Below are 26,072 nucleotides of genomic sequence, written 5' to 3'. Positions count from 1 at the left end.
CTAGTAGCCTGTAACGACAACGCCTGTAAGCTAATTGAATCACAATTTACCAACCATGTGCAGCTCACAAATATTTCCTGCTCGGTATTGTACAGCCCTTCTGTAGAGCTGCTCCGGTCGTTTCAACGAGTCAAGATGATCTAGAACTCATCCGGTTTTGATTTGGGTTTCTTTTAAGCTCCCCAATCGACATAATCAAACACTTCTCTTTTTTTTACTTGAAACATTTTTCACTTTATTTACGATTTGAGAAAAAGAAAATCATAATCATTATAATCATAAAAAAGGATTAGCCATCACCACAATGTTTTACCGCTCTTTTTTCTGTAGTTCGATTTTCGTCTTCGCTAGTAATTGTTTGCTTCGGTTTCACGGGCAAACGCGATTTGTATTTTTTTTGCGTTCGCCACGCAAATTGCACTGCCTAAGAACAAAGCTTGGTAGGTAGCTATAAAAATACTTTTTTCCTTCGTTGGCTCAAGCTGGGTGAATTTAAAAGGCAACAAAAACACGGCAAAAATCAGGTTACATGAGTGAATTGAAATTAATAATTGCATTCTCGCCATCTGGGCCTTCCGGCTTAGTAACTAGGAAGGGGAGTGAATTCGTCATAAAAGTGCAATGAATTTAGGCAAAAACCAAACAGAGAGGTATTGCAAAACGTTAAACCTAACTGGACAGAAGCATGTTCCTCTAAAAGCTGATGAATGGTATTTTCTTCTTTCTCTCATTGTTTTGTAATTTTTCTTATTCAAATCTGCCGCCATTACATAGTTACTTAAAACTGAAAGAAGGGTTGGTTCACACTTAAAACGTATTACACCTAAGAATTTGCTTTTCATTTCAAATTTCTCCATATTTCAAGCAAGTCTCCCCCTCTTTAGTGTTTGACTATATACAAATAAGACTTGCTTATGGTCGTTCATTTATCAGAGAACAGAATGGTTTGTAGTTTTATTGTGGGTTTAGTTGCTTCATTCAGAGTGAGACGGTGGTTAATCCAACTGTGACATGGGAAAATAGTTCTGTTTATAGCGAAGGGTATTTGAGGTGAAATTTCACGCTTTTTTGGAAATGGAAAATTGTCATTTTGACAGTCACATGTAGAAGAGAAATTTCGGATTACAGTTACCCGTCGATTACGCATCATTAGAAGGAGAAAAATATTCCTTTTTTTTAAAAAAAAAAAATAAGGTAAAATCTGTGCTTGGTGAGTAACGGATCGTTCCGAATTAACCCTAATTACATGTATGAATCTGTCAAAATGCTTATTGCCTGCTTACAAATAAAAAAATCGACCATGTATTGTGTTTTCAATCGAAGATCTTCGTAAGTAAACTGACGAAAGACTTCGTAATATTTGGAGCTCTAACTGGGGAACCATCTGTTTACACACGAACACGTCTATTTCAATTACTCTGTCTGAATAGTTGTGTATGTGAGGGGATGCGGAAAATGTATACTTATTGGCTTGCAGGGGCTGTGTCTATACGTTCGTGAACTTTTCTACGTTTAAATGGTTGTCCTTTTGTAGTCTAACAATAACTAGTTTTTTATATATATTTTTTTGTTTTCAATAATAATTATGTAATATTCTATTTTCGCTTGTTTTATGCATAAGTTTCATGATTTTTTCTCATCGTACGGGGGATGTTTTATCACTTTGTGTTTTACGTTCAGGGGAGATATTAGTTAGTTATTTAATTTTCCCACGTTATTTGTTAATTATACTTGTTGCATAGCGTTACGATAAGTGCTTTTTGTTTCTACTGTTTTCAACAACGTTCGCTCAATGTACAGATCTGATTTGTGTTTCACTTTAGTTATTACTTTAAAAAATAAATAGTAAGCTTTTAGCAGCTGTTCCTTCGAATACAGACTTTTCTTCATTTTTTTCCAGATTTTTTAATTCATAAATTGTATAATTTTCTCACAAATCAAACTTTTTGCCCTTAGTTTTGATTTTTATCATCCTAACGATTAATGAGATTTACATACATTCTTACTCTTCTTTGTGTGTGTGAGCTAATGAGTGACTTGCCGTTGATGACTGATGACTGGTTTTTTATGTAAACGTTATTTGAATTATTTTTCCTAATGATGATATTTTAATAAACAGAAATTAACCTTCAGATGTAATCCATACAACTAACGCAACTTCGGAATAGGACTGTAGAACAAAAAAAGAATATTTGGAAGATGACTTCTGATTGTGTGTTAGTTACGTGGATTGCAGATGATGTTCAATAAGCAAAATATAAGAGTTTTATGATGCTATATACTGCTGAAAGAAAACGTGGCTTCTTTTGGTATTCTAAAATGTATATTGTGTAGTACTATCAATTATCTAGTGTTTATAGAAACGGAACATTGCAATTGGAGATATTTGGCTGATGAAGAACATTTGAAAACATCACCACGAATGGAAAAAGATCACATCAACAAGCAGCTCCTCATTTCGGTATAAGAACCTCATTCGAAAGTTGATTGGAGTTTAAGGGACGAAACCTGTTTCAAATAACACAAAACTACTAAACCAGATGAAACATGTTTATCCAGTTGAAACCTGAGCAAAATTTATCGTTAAATGCATTAACTTTTTTTCTTTTTACTGTCTATGTGTAATTTTTCCTTTTGTATGTGTTCTAACGTCATTCAATTAGCAAGGACTGGAAGATATGGAAGGTTGATTTAAAGATTCAATTCAAAGTAGAGGAAGGGTTTGAAGAAAAAATATAAGAATGCGTGGAATAGGGTTTTATGAGAAAACGTAAAGTTTCTCGACGACCTAACCCTTTGTCTTCTACTGCAGGTACTGGGATGGTGTGGAATTTTAACCAACTACAAAGCACTTTTTTGCGGTATGCCCGGACAGTTTGAAGTGTTTGATTGGCTACCGGAATCGCTTTTCTATACTTTTTTCTACAAACTCTTGCTCTAATTTGATAAACGAAGGTAAAAAATTCCCTAAATGCTTATTCGTGTCAAAACTGGCTGGGACATACTGAACTCCACCAAACAACAGAGTTTGGCAATCTACGAAAATGAGCACAGATAATAAAATGGTCCAACCTACCTTCAACCATACGGAATAAAGTGTCATGTGAACTTAGAACTACATTATTTCTCAAAACCGTTATATCATCAGAAATTGATTCAGATCCGTTCTGCTGCCAAATATCGTGGTTTCAATTTCCTTTCTGTCGTTGATAGCACACTTTCTACGCTAAGCCACGTTCTCCCAGCGGTACATGAGCACGTGATGGGCGGATGAGAAAAAATTTACACTGAATGAGAAGGGAAACTATTACAAACTATCATTTTCATAGCTACTCTAGTCTGAAGAAATGATCTCTGTTTTTATGTTCTGTTGTATATATTAATAGCTCATAAACTGTACGTCCCCCGGAACAGGAACTCTTATCATCCTTTCGCACTATCACAGCACACATTCTCAAACAGCCATCATTCACACCTTTTCGGTCACACTAGAAGAAAAAAAAATCTAACCTTACTCTAGTTGCTACGGACACTAACTGTTCTTCCCTATTTCCTGGAGATGGGAAAACGATGACGCAAAGATGACATCTAGCGGCACTAACTACGTTGTGTTTTTGTTTTACTTTGGCTAAACAGCGGGGTGTTAGATGATAAAAACGTGTGAATTCGGCCTAACTTCTCGTGACAAAAGGGGAAAATAATCATTCCGGCACTAAACATACCGCCGTTGCGCTGAACTATGAAGTGGTTTTCCTGCAGTTACAGTTTGCAATCTGTAGTACTTTTAAACCTTCGGATAATATCAGTCGTATGTTTTTTTGTGTGTGTAGAAATGGGAACGTATTTCATGCAGATTTTCTTCACTTTTTGACTCGCCAGCGAGGAGATGGTCAGCCAAGTGGAAACAATTGTAGACGGTAGTGGTAGTTTTTGTTCGTTTGCTGTTGTTGAAAGGCAATTTCTGTTAATGCTTTTATTCCTTGCAGTCAATTAGTATAAAGTATGTAACATTGAAACTGTGTACTGTGCAACTACCGTTTTACTATATGTTTTCGTAACATTTTGTGTGTTTTGAGCAGCAGCCTTTATAGTCTTTTATGTGTTATTGATAGTAAAAATTCTTCAGAAATCTAGTTGCTTACTAGAATTACACCGGCTTAAAATCATAGAAGACCACTAAATACAGCTCTTCTACATGGCTAGTTCCAGTAAAATGTTGTTTTAAACGACGGAAGAAGCAGCCCTTTGACTTCACGGGAATTCAAAGCCAAAGAAGATTGACTAAAGTCAAAAAATCGGTCGCGCTGACAGTACTTTAAGAAAAATCCTAGTCCTTCGCCTACTGCTCAATCGAAGAGTAAATTTTTAATCATTCCAACACACTGTTCAATTTTGTTTGACCTTTAGAATACTTGATCAGTAGCTTTAAATATTTGTGTTAGTCTTTAACGAGAATACTATCTGTAACGGGTTTGTTTTTAGTTCGAATTTTTAAATGTTTACGTTTATTATGTGTAATGTGTCTACAATCTTGAACAACTGGTATAAAAAACTGGATTCCACCTCAATAAGATTTATGTACCTTCAACGAGCTTAATCTTTTTTTTCGCACAATAACATGAACAACACTCTATTACATGCAAACATTGGTTACCACCTTAAAGTGTAGTAGTTCTTAGCAACGATGCGAATATGTTGTTATATCCCACTATCTCACCCCCTTCCGCCGCACCTGTAGTGGTGGTGCCCTTTTCCCCTGTCTTCGAGCTGCATTCCCACATATCCGGTTGATAGTGGATTACACGCGGGCCGTACGTGTCGTTCGATAGGACCGTCCTTGTCGCTTTTGTCGTTTGTGTAAAAGTACTAGCATTCGTAGTACTGAAATCAACGCCATAACCGGTTACCAAGCTGGCAGTGTTAGTCACGGTTTCGATACCGAGCGAAACTTTCCGATGGCCATCGTCAACACCGGGTTCCGTTTCATTACCTCCATTACCACCTGATACTGTCGAGTCACCACCATGTCCGCTGCTACCGTTGTTGTTACTGTTGTTCTTGTTGGTGTAGTAGTTGTTGCCGTTGTTGCCAGTGCCACCGTATCCTGGGTCGCCGCCTCCACCGCTGTCATCTCCATCGTCCCTATCACTACCATCCGGGGCATCGCTGCCGACCGGTTGGTACTCTTCCGATTTTGTATCGAGTCACAGGCGTAGATCGTACGCGATCTTCGAGGCAATGTTCTTGAAGCCGATGCTGGTGCCTGTGGAGGAATAGAAAGTTGCACTTCAAAAAACAATATAGCTCACAGGTTTCAATATATGAATGACTGGCGTCCAAGAGGTGCTAACCCACATTTTTCCTTTCTTAATGGAAACGGGAAAAACTTCCACATTTCGAAGTTAACAATTTTTTTTATAGAATCGAATTACCTGGCGTCCAAAAGGGAGTAACGCACAATTCGTATGCCTTTTTCCATATCTTTCGATATAGTAATGATTTCTTTGGCAAAGTTGTTGCACAGCATCTAGCGCTTTATTTGATCGTTCCATATTAGTTCGAAATTCAGTCGCTAGGGCGGCGCTGTTAATTTAATGGAACTAGATAGAAAGATGGTTTGTACAACGAAGTAGTGGGTTGGGTAATTATAAGTATATCTTCTGAAGATACAAACTTTGTAGGTCCTACAAATTTTGAAATATCGTCGCTGTTGTGCTATCTTATGACAAGCGCCATTTAGCACATTTCGAGAAAAACGATTTTTAAAGTTTGAGATTGAATATCTTGAAACTTATAAATGGTAAAAACAATTCAAAGAAGACAATTAATGCTTCAATCTATTCTGTATTAAACTCTCAAATAACATGAAGTTCGGTTGACTATGTTGCGAGTTTTCACTATAAATGTAAACAAAAGTCGCACTCACACGTGTCGTAGGTGTGTATTGATGGCAAAATTTGTATGGCGTGTCATAATTGTGCATGGAAAATTTTCCATAGAAAAAAAGCATCAATTATTAACTTTTATTAATATCTTCGGCTTTATTCGGCCTAGAAACAATCGATGAGATGCATTTTGAAGGAAATTGAGCAAGCAATCTAGAAAAAATAGTAATTTTTAATTACAGTGTTGCCAAACATGAAATATTGCCAATTTAAAAGTAAAACTGCATATTTCTCGCAATACATGTATTTTTATTTTAAAAATGATTATGCCATTGTGTTCCTCAGATATTTTTACATATAAAAACATCTAAAACTTCTACATTACTTAAGCGAATCCCAAGATACAGTGATTTGAAGCAAAAAACTGACAATTTCTCATCACTTTTTTCACTATAACTCAGTAACCAAGCAAAATTTCAAAATTCTGAAAACGCCGTTTTGTAGAGAATTTTTAGATTAGTAATGTTGCATATCTAACTCAGTTTACCCCAAAATGGCGTTTGTCATAAGATAGCACAACAGCGACGATATGGCATATTTTTATAAACATAAGTTGCAAGGTAAAATTTTAATAAAAAAAACATTGTTTTCGAATGATTATTTTTAATCTAATCGTGTTTAATTGCTCACCGTATTTTTATACTACGTAATTTTAATCTACTGTGAGGAGAAAAACAAAATACACACGATCTGGTGGTTATTTGGAAACAGTCTTTGTTAACAGGGCTGTTTGTCGGACGACTCCGCGAAAATGTGTTTGTTGAATACTCACCCAAAATCCAACGGGCATGTTTCTATTACTTTTGGGTAAGATTCTATTGACTTTTTAGTAACAGACCACGCAATTGCAAATTGCGGTATTAAACTCATATTACCGCAAAGGTAGTAACCGGTGGAATGACGATGTAGGATAATTCGGTCGATTTCTATAATAGTATTAGTAACCAGCCGGAGTTCTGGCGGATTTCTACCCAAATTCAGGCCGGAACCTGCTTCATTTTTGGCAGAAATAGGCGGAATCACGATTTTTTATAGGGTAACTTGGATAGTGAAAGAAAAATTTTAGGTAGTTTTCGGATCCGGCCTAGTTTCCGGATCCGACACAGCTCCCGATCTGGACCAGTTGCCAAATTTGGACCTTCCGGATCTGGATCAGTTTCCGGATCTGGACTAGTTTCCGAATCTGGACACATACCCGATAATGGACCAGTCCCTGGATCTAGCACATCCCCTTTCCCCTCTTACTAGGTCAGGACTTGAACCAGGCCCATCCGAGAGTCCGGAACCAAGAGTCTGGATCCGGACTCTCGGATCGGATACGTGGATCCAAACTATATATCTTGCTTTCCGTACATGACGGGATGGACTGTTAATGTTTTGTGCAGTCGCTACCTTGCTGTTGACGTTCGTGATAGAAAAAAAAATCAATTTAACTACGACTGAAATACCCCAGCACTACTCCGAGTCGGCTTTTTTCTGACTGTGCTTTGAAGCTAGCTGAGCGTGAGTGGATGGGTGTCTCCGGCGACCGACATCCACTCCGATTTGACTATTTCTCCGATGGCAAAAATAATACCAATAAGACTATGTTCACACTACAGAGTAAAAACATGTTACAATAATTAGCAACAAGAAAAATTTCATCAAGATAGCGTTAAAACACGTTTTAACTCGCAGTGTGAACGTAGTATAAGTCTCATTTTTGATACACATTATATCTAATACAATATCTAAATATTAGATATAATACACATTATATCTAATATAATAATAATAATGGTCTACTTCCGAACCAAAGACAAGCCATTTCACGTCATCGATAAATCGCGTGACCTAACTAAACAACACTCGACCGTGTACGAAAAAGTATTTTGTCTGCGTACCCGTCCGGGAAGTAGAGATTGATGGTGTTGTCTCCAAGAAGGGCCTTGATTGCGAAATAGGGGGTGGCTCCTTCCAGATCCCTGTGCTTCAGTCAGTGTAAATTCTGGTATGCAAGCAATTGTGTTCAGTAAAAATCGAGGAGTATTAGAAAACTTATTTTCCACCAGCCTCATTTCGAGTCTATCGCCGGATTTGTTCTTCAAAAATTTGTTATTTTGAACGGGCCCCGTCTACTTGTTCGTTTTTTTGTAACCCGGGGCATGAACTGAAGAACCCATTGTAGAAATAAGTCACGGTGTGGAACATGCGGAGAGGATCAAGACATTGGTTCCTGGTCTCGGAAAGTCCACATGGGACATCCAAAACTTCAAGTGTCTCTATATTTCAGTTATATTATTTTTCTAGGTTTACTTCCGACGTAGATCTTCCTCAATTTTAGCATTATTCGCCATAGCCGAAAATAAAATTGGGGAGCGTTTTGGTGATCAAAACGTGCTACTATTTCAATCGGTCTTTGCTCGATACTAGGTATTGAAGTAGTCGCTTGTTAAATCCGAATTATAGGTAAAGATTTATTGATATTCTTTCCATATACATCGCACCTCAACTGGTTCGAGAAGATTTCAACTCCCACGGCATGTCATGGGGTTGTCTTCATGCTGATAACCGATCTATCTTACTGCATGATATTCGCGACAATTTCAGTATGAATACAGTGGAAATGACACGAATGCCTACCAGCGCGGCCCAGTGCGTTAGATTTATCGTTGTACTCTACCTCATTAGTATGCCCTTTGATTCAAAGAGCTACGCGTCCACTATATCCGAAACAATCGAATCAAAATGAAAAATTCCTCCGGTGGCAGTGTGCAACGTTTTGACTGGCTTGTTTTTTTTACACTGAGATTAAAAATCAGACTGAAGCGAGCTGAAATCTCTCGAAGTATTTGAGCAAAGAGTAGACTCACTGGGTACCTACTACCATGTCGTAAGAGGCGACTAACGACAAGAGGCGTCCCTGCGTTGAGGTATCTCTTCGTGCCGAAGGCCGATGTTGACTGAAGAGACTTAAAACTTTTAGCCATGGTCGAAGTATTACGGGCCTTGCCTTTTCTCTGGTTAGTGAATCTCTTTGAAAATGGATATTTATTTCTTTGCAGACCATGCGCGATTGTAGTTATGGGTCAGATAATCCTGAAATTAATTTGCAGTGTGAACGTACAGTACATCATCACAGTCCAGTTTTGGAAATACACAAAAAATACCATCTACCGTGATTTGTTTTGTTTCACGGAATCGTACGCGTTGTTGGAATACATATCTTGATAATCAGTCCCCTTGTTGATAATTAACGGAACGTTGCTTGAATATCATCCTCGGTCGTTCTTGTCGGAAGCAAATGAGCGTAGTTTGTAGACCTAGACATACTCCGTCGACAGTATTAAGGAGCGGTCCGCCATAATTCTGCAATCAAATATATGATGTTTCTTGAACCCATTTAACTAATCCCGATACTTGTTTTCAGTTGAATCCGATCACCTTGTGTATTACTGCTTCAATTTAGTTAGACACTTTTGACTTTCAGAAAGGCAACAGTAATCACATTCTCTACATAATTTGCATTCTGGTTATCTCCAACGTGTCATTCTTCGTTTGTTGAATTCTTGCATGATTCAGTTACCTGTTTTGTCTAATGTTTGGAACCGGTGATGATGCACAATCTTCCACTAATTTTACCATCACAATTTGGTCCTTCGAAGGTTGTTGAGATTGTATGATACGAGAACGTGAATATCCAAGTTTCTCTAAGTGTTCTTTAGAATATTTCTCCGTGTAAAATAACATACCCCATTCCTTTGGTCTTTGCCGCTGATGGTTTAGTAAAATCCTAAGATTCGAACTTCATCTTCGTCGTACAGATTCGGTCACTAATCTGCTACGACCATCACCAACTTAATACACACATTTGTCTGTTGGAAATAGGACGATTTGTACTGATTCCATCAGTGTGTAACCTGCCCAACTGTTCGCTTCGGTGGTGATCAGCTTTTGTCGTTCGCGGCCCTTTTTACCCATTTTTGTCAACGGTGCAGTTACTCACTTTGGTTATGCAACTATTTTTCAGCTCTTATTTTGTTGCAGATAAGTAGTAGTCTGCATTTTATGATTTTCATATTTTATCGTATGCCATTTTAACACTCGGAATACCAAGGGGGTAAAAAGATACGCGGACTACCAAGGGAGTCCAAAAAATGGGAACGACTGCTTTGACCGGTCATTTCTCAGCTGTTACCTAATATATTTTAAATCTGATTCACCACTGGAAATGTATGTCTTTTGTAAACACATTGCACTGAAAAAAATAACAGGGGTGGTTTCCGGTAAGTTATAGTGAAATAAGTAAAACAAAGTCAGTGAAGAAAACAATGGGAACACTACCTTGACTGGCCATATCTTAACTGTTTGTTCACCGATTTCAAATTTGTCTTCATCATTGAATAGGTATATCTTTTACAAAAACAATTACCAAAAAGTGATGGAAAACAATTTTTTTTTTTTTCGAGAGTTGTCCTACTGGAGCTGTAGAGCTAGGTTCTCGGAAGGGCTCCCCGTCAGAATCACATACTACAAATTGCAGACGAGACAGGCAATGTCGCTCAATAAAACACTGCAATAGGCCAATTGTAGCGGGCCGTGATTCTGAATGTGATATTCATTGTACGGTTCAGGCATGTGCGGGCGTAGGGACTCGGAATCGCGTGTATCATCGCGAAGGGCTCGAACATTTGTGCGTTAATGTGCTCGATCGCGTATGCGTTTGTATGTCGCGTGTGCTAACGTGTAACTTCGCGTGCATAAATTCTATTTCATAACCGTGTGCCTTTCGCATATTCGCGTGTGTTCTAGAATAATCGCGCGCGGACCGTGAATCTGATACTTAATTTTTTGTGTACGGTTCAGATTCCAGAAGGAAGTGGGTTCTTCCATATCATTAGAGTTCCCAATCATGTCGTCGTAGAACGCGTGGTCTAGTGGATATGAGCTTTATTTTTTTTTTTGATTGGTCCAACTGAATGTATGGACCTAAATTGCTAGAATGAAGGTTAAAGATTTCCGGACGTGACCGATTCATGATCGCGCATTTGCGGGTTGGCGTTTGAGATCGCGTTTGTAACTTCGTAAGTACTAAAACGTTCACACAATTGCCGCAGTGTTATCAAGTTTACGCGATCGCGGGCATAGGTGTGCGTAGATGATCGCGAAGGGCTTAAGCGTTCGTATGTTGACGTGTTTGTCGCGTGTGCTCGCGTGTATGTGACTTCGCGTGTATAAATTCGATTTTGAAACCCTGCGGCGATTCATATATTCGCGGACCGTCATTCTGATCTTTAGTTTTCGGTGTACGGATCACATTCTGACAGGGAGAGAGTTACCCCATATCACTAGAGTTTCCGGTCATGTCGCCATGGAACGTTTTGTCTAGTGGATATGGTAGTTATTTTTCAATTTTATTATTTTTTTAATAATTAACAAGGACCTAGATTGTTGTACCGAGGATAGATACTTCCGGACGATCCCGATTCATGATGGCGCGAGCGCGGGAGTTTGTAGGTTGACACTTGAGATCGTGTTGGTAAGTTTATGAGTGCTGAGATTTTCACCTTATCACCGGGGTGTAATCATGTTTGCGAGTTCGTATGTTGCTTGGAAAATCGCGAGGGGCTCTAACGTTTGTGCGCTGACGTGATTTTGTAACGTATGTTCTTGAATGGTTGCGCGAACCGTGAGTCTGATATTAAATTTTCAGTGCGCGGTTTGAATTCTGGCAGAGAGTGAGATCGTTTATATCGATAGGGTTCCCGGTCATGTCGCCATGAGACGTGTTGTCTAATAGGTATGGGCGTATTTTCTTAATTGGTCCAGCTGAAGACATGGACCTAGGCTTCTAGGATCAAGGATAGACTTTCGGACATGACCGATTCGTAATCGCGTGCACGATGGCATTTTTGTAGGTTCCCGCTGAGACCGCGTTTGAGAATGAGTGAGTGTTAAGACGTTCACTATCACCATCGTTGTTGATTCAGCTGAAGGCGGGTGTAGAATGGCAGTATAGGACTCGAAAAGAAGAAATAAAAGACAATATATGAGAGACGTAATAGATTAGATAGGTACAAGATACAGCTGAAGTTATGATCATCACATGAGACATACATTAGTACTTCAAACACTACTAATACTTGAATAGCCAATCACCACACATAGCACATCCTTTCTCAATTATCTATTTGTTACTGGTTGATTGTTGGTTATGAGCTGGTGAATAGAGGAAAGGTATAGAACATACAAAAGGCTCATATCAGCCCTCCCGGCCTCCTCGACACACCACTATCGAGGCGTATTGTAATCAACATCTTGAAGCGGGCTTCTTATATAAATCAAATCCTCAGTAGTCATAATGTTTGGTGGATTATTAACATGAGAACTAATTAACCTCTAGTAGTAGAACTTGGTGCAAATAAAAACTAAAAAGAGCGAAGGTCCTTATATTTAGATAACTCTATTGAATATATTGTGGCTTGATGATGTTTACAATACCGTCAATCCCATCAACCTGCGAGAGGGAAAAAAAAGTGATGGAAAACAAATTTGTAATTATAAAAACAAAAATTGAAAGTCAGTACAGACAAAATGAACTTTTCAGTTCAAATAATCGTATCTCGGCCGTTTGTCAACCATTTTCAATTTTTCTTACACCAATAAAATTCTTAGGGCTTCTGGATTTGTAATGTATGCAATAGATACAAAAATCTGTATTTTCGGACATTATAGCCGAAATCAATTACAACCGATCGGTATGTAAAGAAATATAGGTAATCGCTTTGAACTCGAAGTTGCAAACTAAAAAAATCCCGTGCTTCTACGAATTTATGTCTATTTTCTGAGAAAATATAAGAATTTGCTCTTTAAGAAATTGTTTGCTGAAATCAATTGCAATCGATTGGTACGTGAAAGGGTACAAGTCAACGCTTTGAATTCGAAGTTATTAAATTTCTGTACTTCTACGTATTTTTGTCTTATTTTTGAGAAAATATAAAAATTGATCGTTCAGAAATTGTAAACGAAATCCAATTACAATCGATTGGTGTATAAAGAAGTATAAGTCGTCGCTTTGAATTCCAAGTTATGTGCCAATTAAATGAAATTTCTGTAGTTCTACGTACTTTTGTCTATTTCTTGAGAAAATATAGGAAATTGTAGCTGCCATCAATTACAATCAATTTGTGTATAAAAAAAAACATCAAAGTTATATGACGAATATTTTAAAAATTCTGAACTTCTTCATTTTTACTGATTTTTTTCCTACACACTATTATTTTGTAACTTACATACAATATTACGTTTCTCCATGTTTGTACGAACATTTTGATATAATAATATCTATATGCAATACGCAGAATTATTCAGTGAACATGTAAACATTTCAAACCGTAAAACTAAAGACCCAAAAAATTTTAAACAAACATGTGCCACGTGCATTGTGAAAATCATACCGCCTAAAACTTTTAAAAAGTATTTCCGCCTAAAACTTTTGAAAATCTACTATATATTGCATACATTACAATTCTAGAAGCTCTAAGAATATTATAGGTGTAAGGAAAACTGAAATTGGTGGACAAACGGCTGAGATACGATTGTTTGAACTGAAAAACTCATATTGTCTGTACTGACTTTCTATTACTGTTTTTACAGTTACTTGAGATATACAAATTTGTTTACATTCACTTTTTGATCACCGTTTGTACAAAGGATATTACTATCGAATGCTGAAGAAAAAATTGAAATCGGTGAACAAACAGCTAAAATATGGCCAATTAAAGTAGCGCTCCCATTTTTTTCATCGCTGACTTTGTTTTACTTTTTGCACTATAGCTTACGGTAGAAAACCCTATTATTCTATTTTTTCGATGCGATGTGTTTACATACCTTTCCAGTGGTGAGACAGATTTAAGATCGATTAGGTAGCAGTTGAGATATGACCGGTCAAAGTAAGCGTTCCCATTTTTTGACCCCCTTGGTATTCCGAATGTTAAATTCTCGTTTTTATGGTATTATAAGGGAAGACGTATTCGCCGGGCGATGCAAATCGGGCTCTGGACTGAGCAGATTAATTTCTATATTTATTTGGTGCTTGTTTGACCAAGTATGGAATTAATCCAAGGGACATTAGGTGTGCGTGAGGAGGACGCATGGTCATGTCTGAGTAGAGTGATGTTACTTTTCCTTTTGCTGGTTTGTCTATATTTTCACTCAGAACTGTTACAGTTACGGTGGCGAAAACTCAACGTAGGGGTTGGGTATTTTTACGTAGAATGTGTATGCAAAGTATGAAATAAATCGGTTAAGTAGCTTTTGAATGGCAGCTAACACCACAAATCATGTTTTTTTTCTCCAGAGACGTTCTACAAAAAGCTTCGTCACCGAGTCGCTTGTCGATATTTTTACATAGAAAAATTGCAGAATGCTATTGAAATGATACATTATAATGAACAAAAGTTTTGATCAATTCGCTTCACACAAACTTCTAAAAAATCCGCAAAAAAGAAGTGTTTTTTCACGCTGAAACCCTTAGTTCCCCATAAATGTCAGCTTCATTTTCGAGCCGCCTAGATAAACCGTATAGAGTCGGTAGTGGTTGTTCCAATCGGCTAAGAATTACACTACGGAGGGGCAGGCATAGCGTGATTGGTAATGCTTCAAAGATTTTCTTCCATTTAATTCCACTATGTTGGAGTGGAATTAAATGGAAGAAAAACTTTGAAACATTACGTACATTCCACTAAGACCTCCGTTCGCGTATGTATTGTGATTGGTAAGATAATTGCCTTGTACGCAGCTCACCTGGGTTCGATTCTCAACCCCGCACATAGGGTTAAAGATTTTTCTAAAGAATTTTTTCTAAACCGAAAAAGAGACGATTGACCCTGAGATTAAAACCTCTATAATCCAAAAAATTACGCTACAGATCAGCTGTTCCAGTGGTAAAAATCCATCAAACAGGGAACCCCAATTCCATAGTGTCATGCGATGGTTAAAATTTTTGAGAGGGTTTAAAATATTCTCAATGGCTAACCGAGCCTTAGAAGTGCCGGGGGAGCTCCCTTGTATTCTGAATTACGTAGCGAAACGTTGTCTACACAGCGAAATTATTTTGCCGAAATTCAGCATTATTTACCGGATTTTTGTTGATTGGGGATTCGGTGAGTCTCTCGCGTCAGGATTTCGATTATCAAGTTTCACAGACGTACAGTCGTGGCATCTGGCCAAGAATTGAGTCACTGGGTTCCTACTACCATGTCGTAGAGCATGCGTCTGAAATCAAGAGTTCCTAAATCAAGGTGCAGTTTCGTACCGAGGCACAGTGGAGCATCCAATACAAAAATTTGATCAAAATTATTTTGAAGGTTTTTTACTTAACATGAATAAAAAATGTATTACGGCTGCTGCGACTTTCAACGAAATAGGAGTAAAAAACGATTTGTTCCGAAGCTCCATCTGGCGGGCAGATAATCCCCAACTAATGACACATAAACACGCCCCATAACAAACGACTACTAGGTAAATTTTTTTACGACACTCGGTTAAGCCATTTGGTAGTCCATAAACAGCATACATACCAACATTGAATTTTATATAGAGTAGAATGGGGTCAAATAGATATGGGGGCTACGTTATTGCAGAGATCGCTCATTTATTTGATGTCCTATCAAATCTCCTTCTACAATTTTTGTAGATCGAATCAATTGAAAGGAACTTTTTCCTGCCTATAATTCCACGAACTGATGGAGCGGTAGAAGATTTAGAAGAGCATTTAGAGCCACGGAAGATGTGCTTCGAATTACCCCAGTTGTTGCAATACAAGCTAGTTTTTGCAGTTTGCTTAATTTTTTCCTTTACTGTGTTACGCGAGTCTCTAACTCAGTGCACAGTGGAAGAAATCCGACCAAAAAGGCAATTAATTGGAAACCGCTGAAAAAGTATGACAATATATTCACCAAAAGTTGCGGAATTTTTTAGGAAATAAAATGCAACCTAATTTGTTTACCGCACGTAACTGTTGCCGGAAGTATGGGGCTTTGAATATCCGGAACATTACCGGTTTTCATCAAATCAGAGGCCTAATCCAGAATCTAATGAAAAAGTACAAATAATTATGCCCTTAAAATTTCGAAAAACTTCAGCGATCACGATGTAATCAAATTTGTTCACCGCACGCCCTTGTGACCGGAGATATGAAGCTTTGAAGATCCGGAACATTACCGGTTTTCATCAAATCTGAGGCTCCCAATCAGAAGCCGCAGCAAAAATACTAAAAACTATATATCGAAAGGTTTGAAAAACTCCAGCAATCAAAACGCAAATATTATATTCATGTGTATCTGCACGAAATGCCTCCCAAACAAAAAACAGTCATTATGGATGTAATATTTTTTCAGCCCTCACCTTTAGCATATTATTCTGAAGAGGCGGGAGAATTGGCGCATCGTACACACTTAAAAATATTTACATCTCGCAATATGCACATAAAAGGACTGTCACAATTCCTTTGAATATTCAAGAACATGTAAAAATTCGCTTGGTTCACAATTCTCCATCTCCATTCAACCGTGTTCTACATCAAAAGAGACACAATATTTTATTTCACATGAACATGTAAAAATCCAATATTAGACAGCAAAATACGTCGCACTCGCAATATTGTTTACGTCGCATGTAAATTTCAATTTTTGTAAGTGTTTAGGCACAAGATGAATCGGATATATGGATCACGAAAAGTTAGTTTACAATGACATGACAATTGCTTTGTTGATCTAATAATATCTAATCGTGAAAGGTATCTCCTAAAGCAAACATTCAGGATGTGTTGGTGGCTGCACTTTCTTGGAGCGATCCATTTATAGTTCAAAAATCTAAAAAACCAAAACGAGATTCCGAGTACGAGGAGGTCATTCAGGGTTACATGAAATCCGTCAATGCAATTCAATGTTAACGAGTGGTCAGACATGTCTGACAAAGAATCGGATGCTGAATCAGTTTGATTCAGAGTAAATTTTTTTTTGATTATTTTTACGACCATATTGCAATTCTTTTGTTTTCATGTCCAATGGATTAGAAATAAGTTCATATGAGATAATATTGTTATATAATATTTTTTTTAATTTTTGTGATCAGTTTCTTCATTTTAAGCTCTTATGAAACATTGTAAAATGATTTGAAAAAACGCTCGCATATTTTCCAAAATCTCACTTTGTTCTCATTTCAGAATCTTTCTCTTTTGATACTGATTAGGTTCGTTTTTTACCATACACAAGAATTACTCGAACGTGCCGTAGTATGGAATAAGAGTTTACCATGCGTTTAAAAACTTATTGCGTTTTGATCGTTAAATAGTTTGTACTTGTTCTGCGGATTCCAAATTTCCAAAGTGAATTAAGAGCAAAATGCACTACAGCTCCAAACGCTTACAGTAAAATGTATTCCAGCTTCAAATGCTTATAACTTCGGCCACAGCTGCGTGCGGTGAACAAATTTAATTACGTTTTGATTGCTGGAGTTATTCGCAACTTTCGATATATAGATTTTGTTTTTTTTGCTGATTTGGAGCTGATTTGATGATGGTCTTGGGAACAGTAACCATGTTGATCTTGCTAGCAGTCATACACGACTGTGGTCACAAATGGTTAAATGGGGTGAAGATATTCGCGCTCCCAGCGAAATTACACTCGCATGTAGTTTTCTATACAGGACATACCATGTGAAGATTCCCTTTCGAGAGGGGTGATTGTGTGGCTACATGGAGAGACAACAACAAACGCAAGTGATCTGTTACACTCACGGTTCTCTGATGGAGGGACGTGCTGGTGCTGGTGTCTACTGTCATGAAATGAGATTGGAGCAATTTCACTCGCTAGGTAGATACTATACTGTATTCCAAGCAGAAGTCTTCGCCATTATGTGCGGGCTACAATCGGTTCTTCAACAGAGCTTATCCGGCAAAGTAAAAAAAAAACTACTGCTCCGATAGTCAGGTTGAAATCACGGCCCTTAGCTCGGACAAATCACGGTCCAAGCTAGTGATTGCATACCGAACCCTGATCGAAGAACAACACGATTTACCTTGTCTGTGTGCCCGGACATTCCGGTATTACTGGAAATGAATGGGCTGACGAATTGACCAAGGCAAATGTATCAATTACTTTCGTTGGTGCTGAACCCGCTCTACCAATTTCAACAAGTTGGGTAAGAGAAAAATCCAGTCCTGGACTTCATCCGAGCACCGCAATTTTTGGAGAAATCTGCAAACGTGTTGTCAAACAAAAGCAATCCTAAAACAATTGTGCCGTGTGATTTCGAAACATATCTTTCTGACCAGGTTTTTTTTCATGTGAGTCATTTTCATGTGATCTTTGTGAATCCGACTACGCAACCTCATATCATCTGATTTGCAATTGCCCAGCAAGAGCACAATTGTGATTTCGAGTTTTCAAACGTCCTTACATAAATGGCACCGTGTTTGGACGACTGAAACTCAGAGACATACTAAAGTTTCTTATTCAATGCGATAACGAGCTTTAGGCTTTCTCGCAGGCGATTTGAACTACTAGTGAGCTGAACTTCAAGCATTAGTCAGGATTCAGTAGCGTCTGGCTCAAATGGCGCGTTCTCCATGTTGATCGGAGATTTGTGCCATGCCATGAATCGTTTTTTCATCATCTCCCTTATGGGAAGGATTGGGGAAGTGCTAATGTAGGGGGAAGCAAAATAACGACACATAACAATTAACCCTAATTAGCAGACGACAAAAATTAAGCCCGTGCGATATTAAGCCCATACGATATTAAGCCCGTACGATATAGTTGGCATGTTCGGCAGCCTAAAAGCGAATCCTGTGCTTTATCAGACTTATCGAAAGTGGTAGTACTGCTTCTGGACCAACAAAGTCAGTCGCAGCGCCAATTCTTCGGCCCATTCATTTCCAGTAATACCGGAATGACCGGGTACTCATAGAAGGTAGATAGCATTTGATATGCTAAGTTCTTCGATTTTAGTTCGACATGCGACTACTAATTTCGATCTCGAATCTGCCGAACTAAGTGCTTTCAGGGCAGCCTGACTGTCAGAGCAAAAATAGATTGTTTTACCGCAAATTCCCTGTTGACGTGCCGATTGTACGCCACACAGAATCGCAAAGATTTCTGCTTGGAATATGGTGCAATATCAACCATTTCACGACAATAGACACCTGTACCGGCTCAACCCACCAACAAAGAACCGTCAGTATAACACACTACGTATTCTTCAAGTTGTCGCTTCATCCAGCCAGAGAGCCATTCCTTGCGAAGAGGAATTCTCACATTGAAAGTTCTAAAAGGAAAACTACATGTGAGTGTAAGGTCAGTGGGGGCAAGTGTATACTCATCCCAAGTAACCATTTGGGGCCACAGTTTTGTGTGGCTAGTTGCACGATCTATTGGGCCACTGTTCCAGGGCCCAGTAACTTTTAGACGGCATGCACAAAAAAGTTCTTGTTTCTTCAAACAAGGCACCCGTAAGCCACCCGTCTAACAATTGTTGTATAGATCCACTGAATGTACTAGGGTTTGAGTCCCCATGAGTTGCCGAAAGCCCGTCTACATTGGCGCTATCTCCAAAAAAAGAAAACTCCATTTGTGTTTCTGAACAAACTTCTAGTCCTGCGTGAAGTCCCGCAAGAGAATGAGTTCTGAATAAGTTTATGAGAACTAATGAAATCGAAACTACTGATGAGACGAAACCCCAGAATAGGACTAAAACTAAGCAAAATCCAGCAATTCCTACCTGATATTCTCTTGAACCGCACACCGTTGAGGGACAGCCGCGGCAGCTTGCAGACTTCAATCTCCCATTGCACCAACGAATCCGTATTGGGGTCACCGTGCACGCACAGTAGAACAAACCTAAAATGGTAGATGTCACAGAATAAGTACACGAGCGACTTTGCAACGCACATATTTTTTATGTAGGCAAACACAATGGCAAAACCAACTCTTACCTCTCCCGCTGCTCGTAATCACAATTGTTCTTATCCAGCACAGACCGTATCTCCGCCATAATCTCGTCCGGTAGCCTCGGGGATGTGGTCTTCATCGACCAGGTGAAACGTAGCACGCGTGGTTTCACTGGTTCCTCCGCGTTCGAGCCACTGCTTAATATAGTTGTAGTCCAAGGGGTGGTGGTTTCGGGTGACGGTGTTTTTTTTTGGTTCATTTACCCCATTATGAGAACGGTGGTTCATTTTTTATAGATTTTTACAAATTGGCAATTTTCAAGCATGGGTGTGATGAAGGTTGATGTTGGCACACGTGAACATGTGAACGTTTGTGACAAGGATTCGTTCGGTTTTGAGTTTTTTTTTGAAAATTTCGCAGTGGAGCGCAATAAAAGAATGGGAGAGAAATAGAAAAGAAAGGTAATTTTTGCAATTAGCACTCAATGGCCCTAACTCTACGCTAACAAGTGATCTTATATGATTTTCGGTACTCGTGAGGGGTCTTTTTTATTCTGTGTTGTTGTTCGAAAATTTTAACTTCTTTTGCAGAACTGAACAATAAACTAAACGATCAAATAGAGGGAGTTAACTTACCTAGGATTCGTGGATAATAGAAAAATAGTAGGCTGAGAAAGTACAACCAGCCCACTAGAGTAAAAAAGCGTGCATTTTTAGTTCGAAAAAATGCTTGAATGTGTACTGGATTCTCTCTTTGGTCGATATTTGAATGGGAAAGGCGCACACAACATTTATAACTACATGCAACAAACAAACACAACCAACGTATGGCGATGCAGGATGCACACAAAGCATTTTAGAGGTAGAAACGTGTTACAATTAACATTAACGCGGAGAGACGACATTCAGAAACGACATTCAGAGACAACAGAACATAAATTGAAACTTTTGGCGTCCGCTGTATGAATTCATGTAAATAACTTTCGCTTCCACTACTTCAGTTTCGGTTTGGCGAAAACAGATGGCGCGCAGAGAGAACCGACTACTTCGATTGTGTACAGATAACTCCCTCTACATGTGATTGTGTCTAGCTGTCTTGTACTGCTGTCGGTAACAACTAGTGTATGTGTGTGTGTGTTTCTACATATCTCTAAGATTTTAACCTTCAAATAGATGTTTGAGTGTGTGTGAAGAGATGTGTTCAAAATAAGAGGAAACTTGCAAGTTCCGAAGAAAAAAACTAATTGTAAAAAAGTGATGGAGTTACAAATAGTTTTCAATTAATCATATTTACCTATTTGATGAAGTATTTGGTTGGCCTTCGTTGGGCCTAAAACGAACGGAAAATAAAAGAAAAACGCAAATATCGGTTAACGACGAAACGAAAACGGAAAAAGAACACAGGGGTTAGAGAAATTAAAAGTACGGAAAGAACAATCAGAACAAAGGTTGGATAGTATAAACTAAGGTTAGACTAAAGTGACTAACGTGAACTAGATTCGGAGCGAAGATAGAGGGGAATATTTGTCTCTTGATACTACAGCGTTTTCGGTTATTTTTGTAGCGAAATGTAGCGGCAGATCAGTTTGTTGGTTAACAAAAAAATTAATTCCTATTGGTTGGTTTTTTAACTCGCGCGCAATAGAGGGATTGTTGTAGTACATATTTTGCTACGAAAAAAAGAGAAAAAAACCGTAACCCATCACACAAATTCGACACTACCAAACACTCAAGGTTGCTGTTGGTTAGAATAGGTGTTTAGTACATGATAAAGCAAAGTTATTTACATGAACCATTGATCGCTAGGAGTAAGTAGCTACTTGCAGATGACAGGACAGACCGGGTTGTGTGGGTAAGTGTGCTCGAACTGTTATGTTTGTGTGCAATCGTGACTTTCCAGTGAAAAGAAGCAAAAAAATAATAAAAACGCAATGCAGTGAAAACCAAAACTAAAACCATAATTTAAACAATTTCCAGTAGGGGAATTATGGTTAAAACCGACACCTTAAGCTTAACACTTTTTCTAAGTTGCCACAAAACCAATAAAATTATAATTTTTATGCAAAATGCTTCTTCAGAAAATTCTTAACAAGACTTAATTTTTTCAGCGCTTCAAAAAATTAATTTCATTAAAAAAAATTGGTTGTAAAACTTGGAAAACAAAGTGACTTTTTGTAAGCACTGCGGGTAAAACCGACACCCCATAGGGGTAAGATCGACACCCCCTTTAATTTATTTTCTCTCCACTTTATTAAAATCTTTATCTTTATTAAAAATGAGATATATGCGTGATTAATAAAGTGTGAGTATGTATGATGCAAATATGTGCTTTTTATTGCTTCATCATGTAGTGAGGGGAAGAAAGTTCGAAAGCGTAGTACTATAAATAAGAGTATTTTATGCTATAGGATTATTTATTGATATGAGTATTTCCAAATAATCCTTGCGCACATCATTGCAACCTCCAGTGTCATTTTATTTCATAAGAGAAGATTTTCAAGCGTTCTACGTTCTGCTAATTGGATTCATTCACTTATAAGTGACACACACACACTTCTTAGTAAAACTATCGTTTTCAGATTTGATTTTTCGGACTCTGATCATCAAAGATCTATTGGAGTATACATAATACCATTGTCTCATTGTGATAAAATTCGTCTATGACAAACCAAAAGAACACTAGAAATTCGGTTTGATGACCTTTTTGCAGAAATAGCAAAAGCTTCGTTAGAATCAGATAAGCAAAAATTCCAATTTTTGATTTTTAAAGAGACTTACAAGAAATAAACACAATAAAAGTATTTCTGTGTATTTCTGCTAATACTATAGTGTTCTAATAGGCTAATTGAAGTGTCACAAAGATCCCCAGCATTGTGGAATGAATCGCAAGTATACACAACCATCTTAACAGCGTGTCGGTTTTACCCTAACCATAGGGTGTCGGTTTTACCCCAACAGCGCACATTTTTTTATAAAAGCAATTAAAAATATTGAATTTTTCAAACTCGTCTTCAATGCACCTAGTTGATCATAGGACAGGCCGATAATAATAGGTACTGAAAAATGGAGTGATTTGAAAAGCTTTCGTTCGGTTAAAACCTTAAAATCTACCAACGAAATTTTACATCCAGACGAGTATGAACGCTGCTGTCGAATGTTTTGTTAATTTTTATGACATTCGGCGCACTAACGTAAATCCAATTTTTCTTCAAATGCTCTAAATAAACGTACTAATAATATTGTATCATTATGAAATGAATAAAAATTTGATTTCTAGGAAAAGTTGTGGGGTGTCGGTTTTACCCACAGTGTCGGTTTTTCCCACAATTCCCCTATGAGTTTTCAAAAGCATCCACCCTGCAGAAAAGAAAACTATTCACTGATAAACCAAATATCTAGTTGAGTTTGAGTTGCTTGATCGGTCCGTACAGTGGCGTGGCGTTCAGCTGAAGGGGAAGTGTCATTCTGTTGTTTAGAATCGGTACATATTTCATCGTTTTTTTTAGCGAAAGTATAGCTTTCCAGGTTTTATTGCTTTTAAAATTTACAATGGATAAAGGTTAATTCGCTAGCGTATTATTAAAGTTGCCTTTCACAGTTACTTGTCGGGCCTAACACCTACACAGAGGATCAAATAACATTCAGATGTTGCGATAGAAGATCTCTACACAAAAAGTTGTCTTTTTGGAATGGTCCACTCTCTTCTATGCTCGATTGTGAGAGCCGCCTCACAGTGCGTGGACGCATTGGTTTGGCGAAGCAAACGTAAATAGCTAGTGATTAGTTAAAATCAATAGATTAGATTGCCTTTACCTCTCCTCAGTTGTGAGAGGGCTCGCTCTGCTGTCTATAATCCTACCCTTATTTTTCGCAACGGGATGAAAACATATAAGTAATAATTTATATGGTATAATACTAAAATTTTCACTAAAAGCTCTCAATTTTTTTTTTCTAACATTAACCTTAAAAACGAACTGAAAAATACCATTGACGATAAATCTATTCATAAACTCGGTATTCCTAGGCAACTTAGGATGTTCCTTAACTCATTTTCCTCGTTTGATTATATTGGTGTGTCGATTAAATAATAAACATCGTCTGCAATTGTGTGTGTGTGTGTGTGTGTGTTTTTCAAATCGTTTCGTCAAGCTGTTCTAAACGCTAACAAATTATGTGTGTTTGTGTGTGTGTTACATTGCATTCACTTTATGCCTATCACACTCGGGCGTCTATCTCACCGCCGGTCTCACGATTGTTTTTAATTTTGAAACTAAAAGAAAAAAGAAAGAAAATGAAGAGAAAAATACGAATAAAAGTAAAAGGGAAAATGAAGTGTCTGCAAATTGGTGTCCTAATCATCTGTAATGCAACAGAATATCGGATCGAGAAAAATGAAACAAAGACAGTAGAGGATAGGAGGACAGTTACGCGAAGGCGAATTGACTTGCATTGTTCCACTCGTTTGAACTATTCCGATGACGACTAGACTAGAAATCATTCGAAAAAAAAACTGTTTTATACTATGCGCGATGGCTGTGACGAAATTTCGAAACGTCAATCTCATTTATGAAATCACTGACAAACAGATGTCGCCCGCATCGCAAATCGACAATTTTTGAGAACAATTCGAGCGTAGTTCACTAGCGCCTATTTTTTTTGTGAATTGCCTATGATTACCGAAACGTAAGTACATACATTAATTAGATTGTGTGTGTGTTTTTTTGTACATCCTCTCACTTTATATAATTTTGTTTACAACGTAATGATTCCATTAGAGAGTTTTATGCAAATAAAAGCTACAATTGAAAATACTAATCTCTCCTTGGCCAATGTTTAGAGAAACTGCCTGTAGCATAATTTCCACAAGTTCCAACAGTATTACCGCGTAATAGACTTAGAACTTGCCGGCTGTTCTGCAACAGACTGAGCTAGCGTACAAATTCAAATATTCTATCTAATCAGTGAAATACATTTTTTTTCTTGCTTATTTCGCACAAGCAAAAATCAGTCGATGGAACCCAAATATAAGGCGAAAGATTTTTACGTCACTTTCAAATATAAACCTAAGAGCTACAAACTTCAAGCCCCGTGTTCCGTATCTCTCGGCTGCTTTCAACGGTGTGGATAATATTTTGTTTGTATTTTACACAATACAAAAAACAAACTTTTTCAAAGTCTACAAACACACACCCTATCACGGTCGTTTTGATTACTTTCTCTCGTATGACTACTACGATTAGGATAAGATTTGCTAAAATATGTCCCACTTGTATATTCGTGTGTGTATTCAGTAGCGGATATGGGGATCTCATTTGTATTGTATCTTTGTTTGTTTACTTATTTAGTCTCATGATTCAGCCTAGAAAAATGGGAGAAGAAAAAAAGAAATTTTGCAATCAGAATAAACGAATGCGATTTGGTTGGTGGTGTGTATTGAAAGAATTTTTTTATTTGTTTAGTCATTGGTGGAATGTAGAACAGCTGTGATGGATTAGAAAGAGAAACGATAAAAAATAAAGAGAGAGTGATTTGTTGAATTTTGGCTGCTAAGGCGACTTTTTTCAGCGCTGGTTATGAGACTAAAAACATGTCCGCTGCTACTACTTTGATTTCGGCACGGAATTACATATACAGTAGGCATTGATTTTGCTGCTATGGTACTAGTTTGATTGGATGACATGAGCAAATTTTGGTTGGGTTTTTTTTGACGGCCGAAATTTGTGTGTGTAAAATTTTGATTCTTGTAGCATTTGATAGCAAGAGTGAGAGGATGCACAATGTTTTCTTCAAGTATTGTTCCTGAGCAATTTTCTACGCTATTGGAATTCGCTCGATTGTTCACTGTCGTTACAAAATATTGAAATAGTTTGTCATTTTTTCTGAGGAGAAATGTCCGATACGTAGCTATACCATATAAGCAACGGAAAGCGTGATTGAAGCAAGGGTAGTATGCACAATGATTGAAGTATTACTAGAAAAAAGGGAAAAATAAAAATTGGATGATAGGGAAAGTGTACCGTAGTATTGAAGTAGAACTCATCCTAAGAAATTTAAACAGCATAATTTTTAGATTATACCATCAAATAACTATCTTAAAAATGTTTTTTAGACCAATAATACTTTATATAAGATTTTAAAACACAACATTTATTAATCATTAGTTTTATGAGGTCGCAATAAGAGTCCCGGGAAATAAA

At 37.7% G+C, this 26,072-nt stretch overlaps 1 protein-coding gene across 18 annotated transcripts in view; it reads right to left on the bottom strand.

The window, feature by feature from the left end:
• Nucleotides 1-1,185: 1,185 nt before the first annotated feature.
• LOC131693459 (MAP/microtubule affinity-regulating kinase 3-like) overlaps nt 1,186-26,072 on the bottom strand; it is a 211,107-nt gene continuing 186,220 nt past the window's right edge. For 11 of the 18 annotated variants that reach the window (XM_058981277.1, XM_058981275.1, XM_058981279.1 and 8 more), the window contains 4 exons: nt 21,170-21,205; nt 19,921-20,073; nt 19,707-19,825; nt 1,186-5,263 (listed from right to left, as the gene is read on the bottom strand). In XM_058981277.1, coding sequence (XP_058837260.1) covers nt 5,205-5,263; nt 19,707-19,825; nt 19,921-20,073; nt 21,170-21,205 — 367 coding nt within the window. In that variant the 3' untranslated portion in view covers nt 1,186-5,204. Of the gene's footprint in view, nt 5,264-19,706; nt 19,826-19,920; nt 20,074-21,169; nt 21,206-23,156; nt 24,146-25,129; nt 25,235-26,072 lie in introns of those variants that run through there. The other 7 variants (XM_058981283.1, XM_058981285.1, XM_058981293.1 and 4 more) reach the window with 5 other exon arrangements.

The sequence above is a fragment of the Topomyia yanbarensis genome, chromosome 3 (genome assembly GCF_030247195.1).
Source record: "Topomyia yanbarensis strain Yona2022 chromosome 3, ASM3024719v1, whole genome shotgun sequence".
Taxonomy (NCBI): Eukaryota; Metazoa; Arthropoda; class Insecta; order Diptera; family Culicidae; genus Topomyia; species Topomyia yanbarensis.
The sequence above is the reverse complement of the archived record's forward strand: the minus strand, read 5'-3'. Positions and strand labels throughout refer to the sequence as shown.